This window comes from Micropterus dolomieu, linkage group LG18, assembly GCF_021292245.1.
Source record: "Micropterus dolomieu isolate WLL.071019.BEF.003 ecotype Adirondacks linkage group LG18, ASM2129224v1, whole genome shotgun sequence".
NCBI classification, from domain to species: Eukaryota; Metazoa; Chordata; class Actinopteri; order Centrarchiformes; family Centrarchidae; genus Micropterus; species Micropterus dolomieu.
This window is the reverse complement of record NC_060167.1, coordinates 23,740,538-23,758,283: the sequence shown is the minus strand read 5'-3', so window position 1 is coordinate 23,758,283 and position 17,746 is coordinate 23,740,538. Positions and strand designations below refer to the sequence as shown.

The 17,746-nt window shown below is 40.3% G+C and overlaps 2 protein-coding genes across 7 annotated transcripts in view; one reads left to right on the top strand and one right to left on the bottom strand.

Moving 5' to 3' along the window:
• Positions 1 to 1,016: 1,016 nt before the first annotated feature.
• LOC123986888 (calcium-binding and coiled-coil domain-containing protein 1-like) lies at positions 1,017 to 7,295 on the top strand. The gene is made up of 13 exons (XM_046075304.1): positions 1,017 to 1,192; positions 1,297 to 1,399; positions 1,901 to 2,103; positions 2,428 to 2,640; positions 2,801 to 2,949; positions 3,042 to 3,111; positions 3,245 to 3,499; positions 3,588 to 3,713; positions 4,015 to 4,110; positions 4,894 to 4,981; positions 5,072 to 5,163; positions 6,808 to 6,890; positions 7,268 to 7,295. Exons 1-13 carry the CDS (start codon positions 1,061 to 1,063, stop codon positions 7,293 to 7,295), a joined length of 1,638 nt encoding a protein of 545 aa, XP_045931260.1. The 5' UTR covers positions 1,017 to 1,060.
• Positions 7,296 to 8,736: 1,441 nt separating this feature from the next.
• The window catches only part of LOC123956901 (retinoic acid receptor gamma-A-like), a 43,882-nt gene continuing 34,872 nt past the window's right edge, over positions 8,737 to 17,746 (bottom strand). For 5 of the 6 annotated variants that reach the window (XM_046029423.1, XM_046029427.1, XM_046029429.1 and 2 more), the window contains 7 exons: positions 15,185 to 15,333; positions 13,270 to 13,411; positions 12,986 to 13,149; positions 12,661 to 12,837; positions 12,216 to 12,420; positions 11,896 to 12,054; positions 8,737 to 11,378 (listed from right to left, as the gene is read on the bottom strand). In XM_046029423.1, coding sequence (XP_045885379.1) covers positions 11,059 to 11,378; positions 11,896 to 12,054; positions 12,216 to 12,420; positions 12,661 to 12,837; positions 12,986 to 13,149; positions 13,270 to 13,411; positions 15,185 to 15,333 — 1,316 coding nt within the window. In that variant the 3' untranslated portion in view covers positions 8,737 to 11,058. The remainder of the gene's footprint in view (positions 11,379 to 11,895; positions 12,055 to 12,215; positions 12,421 to 12,660; positions 12,838 to 12,985; positions 13,150 to 13,269; positions 13,412 to 15,184; positions 15,334 to 17,746) is intronic. The other variant, XM_046029426.1, reaches the window with a different exon arrangement.

Here is a 17,746-nt window from a genome sequence, read left to right as displayed (position 1 = left end):
GCATAGTGCCCCACCACCCCCACCCCATCCACTGCCACTACTGAGAATTTCAATGAGCAGTAACTACCAGCAGCAGATCTTGTATCCTAATAACCTGTAATGGGAGTTGAAGTCTGCAGCAGCACTTTGCCGTTTGATGAGCTGTGTGCTCGCGAACTGCATCTCCCATGAGACACTTGGGGTCCACATGGTGCAGGAGATCTTGTGAAACTCTTGCACCTGACAGAATTGCTTATGACTATCTAGAATTGATGCACAGCCTTCATGAGGCAGCAGAAAAGACATCATATTCATTTCTCAGCAGAATAAGGTAAGAGAACACTGACAGCAAGTTAAATACTTTATTAAATGCAATCATATAATTATAAGCTATTCTTAGAAAGCCACAAATACCTGGTTATAGCAGGTAGAACTGCACTTAACAAGACTAATAACAAAAGGCAATATTTATCTGTTAGGGATGACTGTGTTTTTTTTATTAATGAAACATTTAAGAGCAATTATTAATGTCAAATTTAGCGTACTGTCTTTTTTATGTGTGTTAACTATGTATTTATGAATGTATTTTTTAGATTTGAAAGAGAAGACACTGAAAACAATAATTGTTTCTGTATTGAAATATAAAGCAGATCTACTGGTTGGCTAAGGACTATCTTTTATAATCAACATCTAATTCTAAAACGTGTGAAAATAGAATATTAATATCATATATGGTGTAGGTTTATGGTTGATAATTTTTACTGTTGAAATAATAAAAAAACAGATGCATCCTCACAAATATAAAATGCAACAGTGTTCAGAGCTACAAAAAGTTTTTACACATTCTACATTTAAGTATTTGGACATTACATGGTAAAACGTCAGTGCTCAGTAGGTATACGAGCTTGTTGTTTATAAACATATTACCGGGCCATATATAGGCGACAGGTGTTATGACCAAGCTGCATAACTGACTGCTATCACCTTTCATCAGCTGTTCAGCTCCTCCAGACTGAAACTAGAGCACATTTCACTGTATCTGCGTATGTTTTCTTCCTAAACAGCACAGCTTCCTATTACCATGGACAAACAGTCTACAGTGGTGTTTCGAAATGTCGGGCAACTGTACTTCCCCCAAACCAGAGTGGAGTGTCACTACACTCTGACCCCTGACCATCAGTGGAGCAGCAGTGACTGGATAGGGATTTTTGAGGTAGATTTCCTCCACACAAAAACAGAAAGCATCATCCTTTCAGGGTGGGGGATTCACATTTGAATGTTTTGTGGTTTAAAAATGCGTTTGTTGTCATGCCACAGGTAGGCTGGTCTTCTGTGAAACAGTATTACACATATACGTGGGCTCTAGTTCCTGAAGGCTACACCGAGGGAACCAGTGTCAACTCCTGCGCAGTTTTCCACTGTAAGAATTCACACAAACATTTTAAAGAATATGACACAGTTTCTAATTGAATAGAGCTTCACAATCTTCTTAAATTAAAAAGAAACTTAAGAGCAGGCCAGTCTGGTTGAAAGTCTGGAGTCTGTTGCACATTTGACCACACCCGGCATCACTGATGGTTGGGTGTGGTCTGAGGTGTGGTCTGCTGTACCTGCACACCTGACAGTGTACTGACACATCACTGCAGCAAGGTGAGGAGTTAAAAAAAAGCTGCTGTTAAGTTGATGTTTCTTGGAACAACAGTTGTTTAGTACATCAGAAACACCCACTGAGTTTGACTTGGGTCATTGTGGTCACATTTAAGCAAATTTGCGTGGGTCATCATGGGATAATTAAAAGCTTGGGGCTTGTGCTTCACTATTTAAATTTTTTACATTTTACTTTATTCTATAATAATTAGTAAAACAACAAATGTTAGGTATAAAAATTAATAACTAAAATACATGCATTTACTTCATACAGCATCCTACCTGCCCCGCCCCAGTCATGTGGAGTATGAGTTTGTATATGTGGATAAGATGGGAGAGGTGTGTGCACGTAGTCGCCCCTTCACTTTCTGTGCTCCAAAACCACTGGACGAGCTGGAGACTCTGAGTGAGGAACGAGATGAGGAGGACGGAGAGGAGGAGTTGCTCCTAGTCATCCCCAGGGCTCAGCTGCTGCAGGTGAGAACAAAACACTTCAGCTCTGCATTGAACCACCCCTGCTCTTCCCTTCATTGCAATAACAAGAGCTCGGCTATTTGATGGCATCAAATTTACATACATTTGAAAAAAACCAAATGGGTGGTCACTGACAAAATTCACCTGATCGATTGCAATCCAACCATCACACAAGGTCCTCCCAGTGCAACTACTGTTCAAAGGAGTAGAACCACTAACATGGCAATATATCCATTTCATGTTAAAATGTTCAAAAAATAAATCCTAATGTTAACAATAAATAACACAATAACGCCTCCCACTCCTCTCTCCACATGTTGTGACCAGAGTCGACTGGAGGAATGCTTCAAAAAGCAGGCGCACATACAGCAGGCTCTAGACGTAACGAAAAAGGAGACAGAGAATGAGAAAGAGAACAGCAGAAAAGCACAGATGGAGTGGCAGTGCGAAAGAGAAGCTATGAAGGAGGAGATCTCCGAGCTTAGAGACAACTTGAGACACAACTGTGAGATGCTGAAGAAAATTGAGGGAAAACACAAGGTACAGACAGGTCATCCCACCAGGTTTCTTGGGGTAGCCATCTCTTTTTTACCTCCAAAAAGTCCTGCATTTCACTGATAAATAATATTAATAACAACACGTGAATGCACATGTGAAAAATAATCTATATCTCATTTTCTTCCCTCCACAACATTGAAAGAATGTGAAATATAGTCAGGAAAACCTGACCTCTGAACTGAGCAAACTTATGGCTGAAAAAGCAGAGAGTCAGCAGCGAATCAAAGACCTGGAGGAGGACATCAAGGTCCTGAATGACCGAGAGAAAGAGGGAAACATGGAACTGGAAAGGCAAGTGTTTGAGACAGATGCCAATGTAAACATTTGTCTTGGTATATTTATTTCCCTGGGCCTGTAACTAACTTTTTATTTTCGTCCCACAGGCTGAAGGAGAGAGTGAAGAAAATGTCCAGTCAAATGAAACACGATGAGGAAAAGAGAAAGACTCTGCAGGTAAGCGGCGCTTCTTCTTGTCTTGTGAAACACATACACCTTGGTCAGAGAAGGGGACAGGCAGCTCTGTAAGTCCAAACAACTCACTGGAACCAGCACAGTTTTTAACTTGTCATCTCCCATCTCTCTGCAGGTGGAGAATGAGGCTGCTCTGGCGGAGGCACTAGGGCTGCAGGAACGTCTGGAGGCCAGTGAGCGTGTAGTCGAGAGCCTGCGTAGGGAGCTGAGGGAGCTGGGCACCCGTCAGGGCCATGTCCTCACTGAGCTGCACCAAGCCCGGCTGCAGGTGGCCCAGCTCACCCTGCAGCTCTCTGAGGAGAACCTGGCCCTCAGGGAGGAGCACGCCAACTGGGCCCTGGAAAGAGAAGCATGCAAACAGGCAGCAGAAGTGAGGATGCGGCAGATCCTGGAGCTACACATGCAGCCTGACTGACTTTGCTGTTAAACCTTCTTTTCTGTTTTTTGTTTTCATGCAGACCGATAAAAAGAAATTACAAGAACTGAGCTGCGAGGTGCAGAGGAAGGAAGAGTGGCTCCAGGAGGAGAGGATAGAGAGGCAGAAACTAGAAGTAGAGCTTGGGCGAGAGAGAGATTGCAATAGAGTAAGTAAATCAACACATCGTGATCACTATTATTTAACACACAAACACACTCAGCTATAAATATAACCGCTCGTGTGCCACAAGTCTGCATCATCAGCTGCTCTGATTACATTTTGGAAATTGGAGAATGGTGCCAGAGTTCTTCTATAACTCACACACAGGCACAAATAGAAAAGCTTCCATGAACAGTGAGTAAACATTTCCTCTCACTGTCATGTGATCAACAGCAGGACAGATGACAAGCCAGGTTAGATGTGTGGGTGTTCAGATGGTCTGAGTGTAATGCCGCTGCCCCCTGCAGGTGCTGCTGGGTGATACTAAGCGAGAGCTGCAGGAGCTGAAGGCCAACCTGAGGAAAGCCCAGGCAGAGAGAGAGGAGCAGCAGATGGACAAACAGGCAAGAGTTCCACACCTGCTTGTATTCTTTTAATAATACATTTCTTAATAAGATAGGTCTTTTACTCAAGAGTATTAATTAATTCCCCTCAGGGCGGCCAAATAAATAACATTCTGGTCAGTTTCCAGATTTCAGGCTCATATTGATAGTCAGTGGTGAAATGTAACTAAGTACATTTATTCAGCTACTGTACTTAAGTACAATTTTAAGGTACTAGTATTTAAATTTTCTGCTACTTTATAGTTCTACATATACAGGGACATATTGTACTTTTCACTCCTCTACATTTATTTTAAAAACCTTTAGTTACAAGTAACTTTGCAGATTCAATAATACATTTTCTTCGATAATTAATACAAAATTGTATCTGCAGATAAATTACGATGCATTATTATGAATTAAAATCAGATAAGACATTATTCTGATATGAGCCATTCTGCATACTTTTGTTTCTTTAAGTATTGTATGTTTGTAGGCTACTTGTAAAATTTGGAGTGCATGACTTTTACTTTTAAAGTAGTATTTCTACATTGTGGTATTGCTATTTTACTTAAGTAAAAGATCTGAGTATGTCTTCTACCACTGTTTGCAGTCAAACATGTAGCACAGTAAAAACATAAGGAGTCGATAATGACACCTTCAATTACAAAAAGTAAGAAACAACTTCATAGCCTTTTATTAAATAACGGTTTACTTTGAAAAGCACTCAAATTGACCTAATTCAGTTCTTCTTCCTCTTCTTCTTCAAACCTGTGGGGGGGGGGGGGGTTTGGACACTCGCAGGACCTGGTGAACTACATTTGTCAGTTGGAGCAGAGGTTGGGGATTGTGCCAGACACTAAATCGAATGGAGAAATTCCCACATGTATCTGTGAGTAATGAGGTCTCTTTGTACGCAGCACTGCTGTTTCACATCACTGTATTGAGTACCAAAGTGAAGAATCTGTACTGATTTAAACAGCTCCCCATTCTTCCTCTGAGGATGACAAGGATACTTCCCCAGCTGAGACGCACATCCAGAGCAAAGAGGACATGCCAGCCTCTGACACACAGGTATGCCGTCCTATTCACACGTAAACACCTGCATTCGGAGCTAACAGAACAGGGTGGGCAAATATTTCAGTTCTAGTTTCGCAGTTGAGTCCTCAACTGACTCACTGATAGCAATGTAACTATAACTGGCTCAGGTTTACAAAAAGACGCCTGGGAGAAAGACTTCTACAACAGGAACAGCAACGTTGTAAATTCAATAAAGCAATCTATCATTGACTGTTGTGGCCATATTTGTGCTTCTGTTCCACAATATCTACAACCGATTCACTGTTTAGATAAGATCATATTATATTTAGATTATAGATCAGGGTTACAGATTATAAATCAGAGTTATAGATTAGAGGTATAGACTATAGATTAGTAATATATTATAGATCAGGGTTACAGATTATAAATCAGAGTTATAGATTAGAGGTACAGACTATAGATTAGTAATATATTATAGATCAGGGTTACAGATTATTAATCAGAGTTATAGACTATAGATTAGTAATATATTATAGATCAGGGTTACAGATTATAAATCAGAGTTATAGATTAGAGGTATAGACTGTAGATTAGTAATATATTATAGATCAGGGTTACAGATTATTAATCAGAGTTATAGACTATAGATTAGTAATAGATTATAGATCAGGGTTACAGATTATAAATCAGGGTTATAGTCTATAGATTAGAGATAGATTATAGATCAGGGTTACAGATTATAAATCAGGGTTATAGTCTATAGATTAGAGATAGATTATAGATCAGGGTTACAGATTATAAATCATGGTTATAGACTATAGATTAGAGTTATAGACTATAGATTAGGGTTATAGATCAGAGATCAGGGTTACATACCATAGTTTATGGTTACAGACTATAGATCAGGATTTTAGACATAGATTGTGGTTATACACAAAAAAGTAGGGTCACAGACTTTCAGAGTTACAGTCTATAGATCAGGGTAACAGACTTGTTACAAGCTGAAAAAAGTAAATTATTTCACTCAAATAAGATCAGTTATGAGCTTATTTGCCTTTGTGAAACAAGGCATTATTACACATAGATAACTATGTGTAATAATGCCTTGATTCACAAATACACAGCAATACAATGTTTAAAATTAAACTTCTACAGTAGCCTAAACGGACAAACTGCTCTACAGAGCACGTTTCGCCTCTACGTTGAATATGTAGGAAGAAGAAGAACAACAATGACGAGTAACGTTAGTAGTAGTAGTCGACTGGTTTAATAGAAGTAAGAAAAGAAGTGAAATTTGGGCAAATAGAGGATCACACGTATTATGATGATGACTGATTCCATATTCAGACAGAAGTTGGAAGAATGAATTCACAACTCGGGAAATGGGACCATCCGAAGAGCACGTGAATACACCTTGAGCCGCTGGTTGCAATTTGCAACCCTCACCACTAGATGCCACTATAACTTACACACTGAACCTTTAAATGAATAGAAGTACTGCACCTCGTATTTAGTTTGTCAGTAACAATAGCGTATAGATATGAGACGTTAGATTTAAAAAAAAATACAAACACTAATCCACAGTGCTGACTTTCACACAAGTATTTTGCAAATTGCAAATAAACGACAGCTAAATCTGCAGTTTACATCCATCTCAGTTTCTGTCTGTCCAATCAGGATGTGAGGAGGCAGCACTGTGAGAACCGAGCTGGTGCAGGGAAGCAACTGATCCTACCAGAACTCGTCAACCCCGTGCTGAGGTGATAACTCTGGCTTTCTACCAGTCACACAGTACAAACCCTGTTTCCCCCTCCATGACTGGAATCATCTCTCCTAAAATATGACATGATGACTTCAGTCACACTCTTCTGCCAGGCAGACTAGTTACTGTTTAATAAAAGCTGTCCTGTTCCACTTAGTGGGCACTTTCTCATCATGTGGGAGGTGTCAGAGAGAGCACTAGAAAGTAAAAAAGTGTAAATAATATAGTAATAACAACAGAATGAGAGTAAAAATAGCAGCAATGATAAAATAAGTTAAGCAAGCAGTAGATCAGCAGGAATTATTTTTACCAACAGTGTTGTGTGTTGACTTTTTTATTCTCCTGTTAAACTTTCATTTGTCTTTCCCTCTGCAGTGAGCTAGCAGACTCTCCCATGTGGTAACACAAAGAAGGATGAAGAGCATGTTGCTTGTTTACCACCTCAATGCAAGTTCACGTGGGTCTTAGTGTACCTAGTAGCATTTTGTGATTAATCTGTTGTTTTGTAGCTGTCCATGTAGAAATGGCCTTCACAAAGGTCATATTTATAGTGAAAGGTCTTGTTTTCAAAAATGTGTTTGTTTTTAATAGTGTGGTTTCATTACTTTATAATTAATAAAACTCAGGATGAACATTAAGTGCTAATAACACAATTCTTGCCTGCATATGCCATTCATCTTCATGCTATTGTGTAGACCTTCATATGCAGACACCAATTGTCCAAGAATATAATTCATTTTTATTTCAGACTGTGTAATTCCTAGATTTTATAGCTTTTTAGCCAATTAAAATGTGGATATGTTGTAATTGTTTTGAGAAAATTGCCAAATGGCGACACATTTAGCTTGAATTTAATAAATTACATCTTGTTTTGGTGGCTTATCTGCCTAAAACCTCTGCATCTGACTGTCAATACTGAAACTGTGTCACAAGTGTGGGTGTGTGTGTTATAGACGAGTGTGTGAAATGTTCTGCTGCAGCATGTTGGGCACAGTGTCAGGTTGGAAGAACATGAACGTTAATGTATGATACATTTGTTTATTTATCTGAGAGATTAATAAAATATGAGAATAAATACATGTTGATGGCAGTCTGTATTTTGGTGAAAACATGTAAGGTCATACTCATTTGAGGGAATATTTACCCTTTTTTTATATTTACCTTACAGTGCAGGCATACTGTACATTCAGAGCATACAACTACAGCCTTGCAAAGACTAGTAGCTGTGGTTCCAACCTAAGACTTTGGGTGTAAAGTGGTGGCAAAGAAGATGACAGCCGGACTCTGAAAGGTCTGAGAACAAAAAGCGCCTTTATCAAAATACAAGAAAGAAGCAAACAATAAGCAAAAATTAAAATGTAAAATCAAGAACAGATCTGCCCAGACTGTGTGTGTGTGTGTATGTGAGACAGAGAGAAATTGCTATTTTGTTCAATTGGGGAAAAAAAACAAACTCTTGAGGTGTCTGAATCCCTGAACATGAAGTTATCGGCACTCTACAAAGATTGTGTTTCTATAATAGCATATAATAGTTTAAAAAAACAACAATAACATGTAACAGATAAGATGGATCCAGATTCAAAAGTAATTTGAGATCATGAAATCTGCGCTATCACATAATACAAAGTAAATATATTTAATGGAATTTTTGGAACTATTATTGTTGTTTTTTGATTTCATCCAAATGAGATGTAATGCCTGTATTTGGTCGTTCTTTTCTCTCTCTCTCTTTTTTTGATTTACTCACATGCTTACATATAGAGCTGAGGCTTTTGTCACCTCTTTCATGGCTCATCTATTGCACCAGTTCAAATTCAAGAAAAAAAAACAGTTGAAGATATAGATCAAATAAACAGGAAAACAATTTATTATGAAATATCGTGGTTATGTGATGTAGAAACGTCTTTAAATACTAAACAACATAGTATGTAGAATCGGCTGACGATGTGCAAGATATTGATGTGTGTGTGAATATACTGTATGTGTGTGCGTATGACAGAGGAGGTGACTTTTACCTCAGTCATATGGCTGTCATGTGTCCTTACAATAATATCACAAATCACAATTTAACAATCTTTAAAAAACATCATTGTGACGTCAGTGTTGATTATTTAACACTTAAATCAACTTCTGTGACCTCGATGGCTTTGCATCTGGTGCTAAAGACCTACTTCTATAAAAGGTCACTGCTTCAAAGCTGCTGGTGTGTCGCCACAATGGTCATGTGGGATCACTTTTCTATTTATCTTCTCTTTTAGTGCTTCATTCAGGGAGTGAATGTCTCCATATATGATATCTGGAAACACACAGCCCTCTTTTACAGATATCATAGCTTCATCTTTGAAATTATTTTTTTCCCCTCAAATCAACAAACTACATCAAAAATATTTTGCAGGTGTGCGTCATACCACGAAGGACAACATGCTGATGGAGAATCTTTTCCCTTACAACTATTAAGGAGTTCAGTAAGGCCCACATTGTTGTTCATTACACTAATACTGACAATTATATACATCTTGCATAAAAACAGCTGTATAGTCTCAATGAAAAACAAATAAGAATTTATTTTACAGAATCCATATTTTGCATCACTCATTAGATACAGCACACATGAACACACATCATTTGAAGCCATCATCCCATGCTTCAGCAGACACGTCACCCAAATGTAAAGCTTTTGTTTTGTTTGGACGGTTCCAACCTCAGTTATAATTGATCATGTGATTCTTGGTCAGCTTGCATCAGCATCAATGTCCTACTGTCCACCAGAAGTCTTTCGGTGAGTAACCTTTTAAAAACATTTTGTGTTTTTGTTATTGTCACAAAACCTGTTTTATGTGTGTTTTTAAGAGAACTAATAATTAGACTTCTGCGTAAATGCTCAATATGGGTTATGGCGCTAATGACAGTAACATCACATCTCTACATCACTCTGTCTGTAAATGCTCTCAGTTACACACTCATGCACACAAGCACACATACACACCTGAGGTTTTCTGTGAAGTAAACTGCTTTTAAGGGTCATGTCTGTGTGGGTGATTCTTTGCTCACGCTTACAAAATGAAAATATTATGGCTTACCTGTACGTGGTTGCTGTACCGAGGGCATATACAATTTCCGTTTCTAAGTATCCCCTCTTCTTGGTGTAAGAATAACTTTTGTTAAAGATGGGGACGTAACAGTTTTCTTGAAATACTGTATTGACAGGTGAGACTTGGCCCTGATAGAATCAACCTGAGATTGTGTGATGACGTTAAATCCACCCTGCAGATTCTTTATCTACGTTTTTTTTTTTTACTATAGTGTGTAAGTCTGTATTTTTAGCAAGAGGTGGAGATATGTTTCTGTAGTTGTTTTGCATTCTTTGTTAAGAGTCTCATTTGGATCACAAGCACCAGAGCTGAAATTAAATTCTCTCAGATATTTGACTCATCAGAGATACCATGTGCTTGTGACATTGTGAGTTTGAGTCCTGCTCATGACACCTGCTCTCTCCCTCTCTCTCTCTTTGCTATTGCTTTTGACTGTGTCCAATAAATCAGAAATGCATAAAATTAAAGGCAAAACACAAACACATATGTCCAGTCAATTGTGAGCAGGACTGAAGTGAAAAGTATACAAGAAAAGCAACAAAGAGTCCCAAAAACAGGCATAAAGAAAGAACAGAATTGTGTACATGCTTAAAAAAAATACAATAAAAAAATAAGTAGCATCTCTCTGAATAGTAATAAAAGGAATTCTGAGAGGACATTTGCGGCAAATGGATACAACAGAGTTCTGTTGTTGCAATGTATTTTTACCATCAATTTTATACAAAGCATAGCCCTTATAGATAGCAGAGGAGTGCATTTTCTTTTGTCCACCACCTTTTGTTCCTCTTTGGGTGGACAAACACTTTTGAAACATATTTTAGTCTCATTTTGGCACAGTGATTTTTGTGGCGCTCTCCTCAACCCACTGACATTTAGTGCTTTTGCTGCTCCCGCTCATTACTTCCTATACGGAATTTAACACAGTTTCCTTTCAGTCAACATGTACAGTCTATGTAAATGTGTGCTGTATGCAACACCATCGTATAAGAGCCTAATTCTGTGAGGTTTCTTGGAGGAGATATTACTGGGCGAGGGCCCAGAGATCTGAAGGAGGAAGCAGCATCATTGTGTCTCTCACTGTGTTTTCCCAGTCACACCTTTCTTTGGTGCGCCTGCCGCCGCCTCCCCGCACAGCTCTCTGTCACTGTCCGTCCCTCGCTCTCTCTCTTCATCCCAGTAGTCGTCCTCTTCCTGGTCCTCTTCCTCCTCCACTGGCGACTCATCTGTGGCCTTCTCCTCTTGTTTGATGGCTTTAATGGCAGGGGGGGCTGCTGTAGCGCTGTCCCCTGAGTCACTGCTGTCCTCAAAGGCCTCTGGGTTCTCCAGCATCTCTCTGATCAGTGGAGGCATGGGGCCTGGGATCTCTGTCTTCAGTGTGACGGCTCTTTCTGCACCTACAGGCGCATACACATATTTATTTAATGGTTAGTGTATAAAAAAGGAGAGGAGGGCACCTCTCACACAATATCCATATTTCACTTTTCAAAGGAATCACTAACTGACAGGTTGCATCCCATTTCTGGAAAGCAATACCTCTTCACTGCCACATTTTTCATATATGCAGATGATGGTATATTCTCTCTGGCAACAATATTTTGTATGCATGATCCTTAGGATACAATGAATTAAATAAATTAGGCAAGTTTGCTTTATTATGTTTAACTGGTCATCTCCTACATAAGGCTGGTTGATTAAGATTTTTGTGCCGATATGATATACTGATACTAAAACAATGTTAAATGTTGTCTTGACACAAGTAGCAGTACCAGAACTTGTTGAAAAGTTGTTGGTTTTTTTTATATTAACCCAATCGAGGAAAACACAAATCTAACCAGACATTAGATGCCAACTTTCAGTACTTTACAGCCATACTTTAAATCTGTGGTTATGATATGCAAGAGCTCAGCTGACCTTTGGTGCTGATTCCTCGGAGGTCTGTGACTTTCATCAGCATGCGAGGAAACATGTGAGGCTTGTTAGGGCGTCTGCGGCGGGTGTAGATCTTCAGAGCCTCTAGCAGCGGCTCCTGGAGCTTGTCTACCTTCTGTGGCTCCTCCAGGTCCATCCGGTCTGAAACAATGACGGAATGACACACATTTGAAAGGAATTGTTAGCGGTTTATCAGTTCATATAACAGCTGAAAAGGTGATAGTGAGAGAACTACAAAGCAATGAGACAAAGCAACATTTTTAAAGGCTGTGCTGATAGCACGCTAGCAGGGATAACCGTACCTCCGCAGATGAGGCAGATGGCACTGAGTAGGCCCGTCTCTGTGTCGTCCATCTCCAAAGGCAGCAGTTGGCCAGCAAAGGCAAACACCAGGTCTGTGAGCGGACCGAAGCCAGCGTTATGCATCTGGGTCCTGTTGAGAGTCAGGCCATCTGAGAAGGTCATCGTGTCCTGTTCTGGGGTGTAGCGAGTGCATATCCTCAACATCTAAGAAAACGAAGGAAATTACAAGACAGAGGCAAAAGAAAAAAAGTGGCATTTAGTAAAATGAGGATGAAATTCAGTCAAAAATATGGCATCTGCTCAGAATCACATTTAGATTTTTCAGGAGCTGTTTATATCAACAAGTTAAGCGGTGTGACAAATGAAACAAAGCGTTAGGGAGGTGGAAGGAGTGGAGGGGATTTCGGTTAAAGGAGAGGAGTAATAGGAGCATGTGGTTGGTACCAGGATGTCCAGACATGCAGATTTGAGGAGGGTGATCTGGTCAGCGATGGTGAGCGTAGTGAAGCCCGGTAGGCGCTTGGCAAACTCCACAATCTTTATAATGCACTTAGTGGACAGCTCACTGAACTTATCCCACAGGCCCAAGTCCAGCTGTACTCTGTGGTCAGCACTTGAATTCTGGGAGAGAGAAAGAGGGACATTTTGTCTGTGTGGCTGTGCAGAGTCCATACTGTGTTTGTCCTTCAGGCAAAGCGGTGAGCTGACGCTTGAGTGGAGTGCGAGTGTTTAGGGGTGGATGTGATTATGCATTAAGAAAAACACTCACTGTGGTGTATTTTCCTAGTTGGCAGAGAGATGGAAAGGTCTCTTGGTGAGCTTTGCTGACTTTGTTAACCAGCTCCTCCAGTTCTCCACTCAGTTCATAGTTCTCTGGCAGCACCACCTCCTCCTTCACATCCTTCTTCTTTTTGTTCCTGTCATTACGCACCGCTACAGGGAAGCACAGGGTGACATACGTAAAAACCCAAACTCCCCATTAGCTTTTTCTTGATAGTGACTGTTAAGTATTATTTTATAAAGAAATGACTGAGGCCCATTTTTTCTTCTCACCTTCTTTGGACATGCCAACCTCAAAGCATTTCTGCAGCCGACAGTACTGGCAGCGGTTGCGGGTTACTTTGTTGATCTGACAGTTCTTGTCTCTGTGGCAGGTATACACCATGTTCTTTTGGATACTGCGCCGGAAGAAACCCTGAAACCGATAAAAGAAAATGGCTTGTACACTGCTTCATGACAGTAAAAAATGCTCTCAATAGCTATTTGATGATCTTAGAGATATTCATGGTTCCCAGACAATGTATCATAATTAGTTTGGAGATTCCCTGACTTTTCCTCTAGCCTGGCCATGAGGTTCACATTTGTGGTTTTATTGAAATTATCTATTGGATGGATGCCATGATGAACTGCTCAGGATGAACTGCTAATCCTCTAACTTTTCACTCACTAGTGCCATCATCAGGTTAAAATGTCAATTTGTCAAATAATTTGGTATAAAATACTTTAACATTCCAGTCATCCTCAGCTGTACCAAGTGTTTTGAGCTTTTTATATACAGTCTATGGTTTTGAACATGCTAAACATACTACTACTATTATCAACATGTTAGCATTGTCATTGTGACATTAGGTGCGTTTGACTTCATGGGGCGCTGCGCAGCGCTAACTTAACTTGATGCATGCTGGACTTGAAATAAGGCATGCTGGTTAGAAATTGTGTCCGACTTTCGCCAGCGCTGAAAAATGTCACCATGTCACATGACATTAAAACCTCACGGGAGCAAGGCGACTGCAGGCGCCGAGTCCGGCGGCCATAGTTGCTTTTCTCTGGCTGCACAAAGTTGAAGCCACACTATTGCCTGGTCTCGTGGAATTTTTTCTTTGCAGATGCCGCGAGATCAGTCATTGATCGCAGCTTACAGTAAGCTCAAGCAGTTAGAATGTGTCCGACTTGACGCCGCCGTTTTTACACCCCGCCTCCGCAGTTACCTGCAGCTCACGTTAAGGGGTGTTCACACTGAAAGCGAATCCAGTGTTTTGGGCGGCTTGATTACATACAAAGTCAATGCAAAGACGCGAATTCACTCCGGGCGGCGCAGAAGAGGCATTTGTCAAATTCAAATTTTTCAACTTCGGTGAGAAATTAGCTTGATGCGATGTTGTGAAAGCCTATCAGCGGTGATATTGTCCAAACGTCACCGGCGGCTTTGGAGCGTTGTTTGGAGAGGACCAGGCGAGCGGTGTAATGACAATCCGCTGGCCAATGGAGAGCTGCTAAAGAACGGGGAAGAGTACGGGGAACAGCGCTGCAGCTTTTGGACAAATAAAAACCGTTAGTCGGTCTGGATTATGCTCTGACAACTATGCTGTTTACCCGTGGGAGGAGCTCAGAGTTAACTGCTTTTATTAAATTAGCTTTTTACTTTAGTTTTTAGGATTACAAATTTATTTATCTTCACTTGCGCTTCTCGGCAGCTAGCTTCCAGGCACATCCGGTTCTGTTAGCGTCGGATGGCACTATAGACTTTTAGTGTTAATTATTTTTACATTACATGCGAATTATAAAATAAAGTGCAGGTCACGTCTTCTTTCACTGCTTCTTTGTGAACATCCATTTATTGTCTCTGTATTTAAATTAAAAGCACCCAATACCAGTAATGTATGTTGAAAATGTTTTTTCATTTAATTTTAAGCTCTAAATCTCCACTTTAACAACACCTGTATTCTATTTAGATGTAGTAACCACTTGCTGGTCACATACAGCACATTGTTTAGCTCTGTTACATTAATAATGTGCAGTATTAGTAAGGATACACTAGAGGGCAGCTTAACAAAAGCAAACATCACAACTATGCTACTGCTGCCACCTGTGGGGCTCCAGCTGAACATCAGGGTTTTCCCTTGTTTCCTTCATACATGTCCTCTTAACTCTTCACGTGTCTCTGGCTCTATGCTCTGGCTTCATTTACCTTGCAGCCCTCACAGGAGCTCACTCCGTAGTGATAACCAGACGACTTGTCCTGGCACACAAAGCACGGCTTGTAGACACGAGGTGGAGGCGGAGGAGAGGGAGAGCTGGGCACCATCTCCTCTGAGCTGGTGCTCTGGGTCTCCACCGCTGCAGTAAGAGAAGGGGGAAAAAAAGGTCTCTTATTATATCAGAGCTTCTTGTCTACATAAGTTCTTAAAGTTTTTTATATTATGATGAAAGGTAATACAACAACTGATTAAGAGAAAGTGGTCAACAAACAACCCCCAACCCCATGCAGGCCACCCCTTGGAGCCAGAAGGCAGGCTCAAAGGCAGACATTTTTAAGAGAAAAGGGAGGAGGGTCAGGGGCACTGCTGATTGACAGGGACTTAAAAGACACAATTAGCTGATGGCCAGATGGCCCTGCTGATAAAATACTGATTGGCAGATGAGATTTGATTGGCTTCTCCTTTTACTGGTGAGTGGTGGAGCAGCATACCTCTGTCGACTTTTTGACTGACTGACTGAATTTCACATCTGTTGTGTGTGTGTGTGTGTTTGTTTGTGTGCACGCACACACATGCGCAAGCTCCTATTTTTATTTGAAAGGCTGTCCTACCAGACCTGCCTATATACCTCCAGCTCCATGTGAACAAACAGAGGCGGGATGTTTATGAGACTCGGCTGTCTCCCTCTGTTCCCTCTCGCTGGCTTGCTAAAGAAAATGGCACACTGCACAACACCATTTGCTGGCCACAGGCAAAAAAGTCCTTCCACTGCTGCTAATGAAAATGTTCTAAACAAACAATGTAAAACAGAAGCGATGGTGAGATGATTAAACATCCAGCTGATTAAAAACTGCGGTTCCTTATGCTCAGATTAAAGGAGAAAAAGAGTGAAACAGTAACACGCCTGGTACACATTTGAAGGTGATGACTAAAGAACAACCAGATTCCTTTGAACATGCCTTTCAACTTTCACCTTCAGTCACCCCAACTTCACCTCCCTCTGTCCATTCCCACCCCCACTCCCTTGTTTCCTGGCCCTAAATTCCTCAGTGCAGGCTGGACAGGGTTTAATAGTTGCCCAGGCTCATAAGCGGCCCTATAAAGGTTGTGTCTGGGATGGGAAGGAGGCCCCCGGCCAGGCTGACGGCCTCTTTATTAGGATCCAGTCACCTTGGGCAGCTATTCACATCAACAGCTCCATCCTTGGATCCCTTCCTAGTAAAAATAAAGAATCTGGGGTCAAAAACCCAAAGTCACAGCCCCTCCTGTCACCTTCAATGGATAGCACAGGACTGAACCAAATTTGGCCTCCACCCCACCGCAGCAACCCCAACCTGAACCCAGAGCTTGTCATTAACAAGAGTGGTAAGGTTTCAAAAAACAGAGAGGCAAAGGCACAAAGGAATAATCTAATAAAAACGAAAAATGAAAAGAGAACGAAAGGGAAAGAAGGAGGTAAGTTTGAGGACAGAAACTTCCCAGTGGCCAAGAGGTTAAATAAAATCCTGACCATTTAACTTTGACCTTGACTGAAGAAGGCCATTACTAACTACGTGGCCAGCGGCTCGCTATAAACTTCATTAATGTGTTCAAATATGACAAAATTCAATGAATCATGACTGCTTTTATCCCAACGTGTTGCTGTGCAGCACTTACAGCTCTTGTCCTGCAGCTATTTATCAAACAATTAATCACTATGATCCAATAAAAACATGGTTTAAGAAATTGAGAAATAAAACCTTGTTTTTAACTGGATAATCATAATTTACACTAACCTTGACAGGTTCAACTGGTTTTGACGCAGTCATATGTAAGAGCATAATTATTTAATAGAATTGTGTAAATTAATCACTGTTTCTCTTAGTGATAACAGTCTGAAATGGAAATACAAAACACACCACTGGCCACTCAGTTTTTTGATGACGTATGCATACATTCATTTCTGTTCCCACTGTGGGCTTAAACAATATTAATGTAATTACTTACGTTCGCAGCACGCAGGAAATATTCTTAAAACTGTAATTGATCTGATTCTGTGACATGGCATTAAATAGTTCCTTCAGCTGGCTGTAACATTTTCTAAACTGAACCTCTTTGTGCTGCTTACCTCTTTAGGTAACTTTATAACACATGCATTTTTCCCATTTGGTGCATTTCAAAATATTTGTATTTAACAGTTAGTGGTGTGGGAACAAGTGTTTACACGTTAGGATTAAATCATAAATAAATAACAAACTACATTGATACATACATAAGCAAAAATGGGTTTTATAAAGCATGTACAAATTCATGTAGGATTACTTCTAATTTGAAACATAAGCAGTTTGAAACATCACGGTAATTAGAGCTGAAACAATTCATCAATTAGCTGATTAACAAAAAATTAATCTACAACTATATTGATAAATGATTACTCGTTTAATGTTTTCTAGTGATGCACCAAACATTTAAACACAGACACAACGAGAAAGAAAAAAAGCCCTTGCCTGAAATAAGCAACAACAGGCCTAACACTACATACAATCAGTAATGATGCATTGGTTTTATCTACT

Coding starts and splice junctions, on each gene's coding strand:
- LOC123986888 (XM_046075304.1), top strand. CDS start 1,061: ATGGACAAACAGTCTACAGTGGTGTTTCGAAATGTCGGGCAACTGTAC. Junction 2,641..2,800: donor AAATTGAGGGAAAACACAAG/GTACAGACAGGT, acceptor CAACATTGAAAG/AATGTGAAATATAGTCAGGA. Junction 3,112..3,244: donor AAAAGAGAAAGACTCTGCAG/GTAAGCGGCGCT, acceptor ATCTCTCTGCAG/GTGGAGAATGAGGCTGCTCT.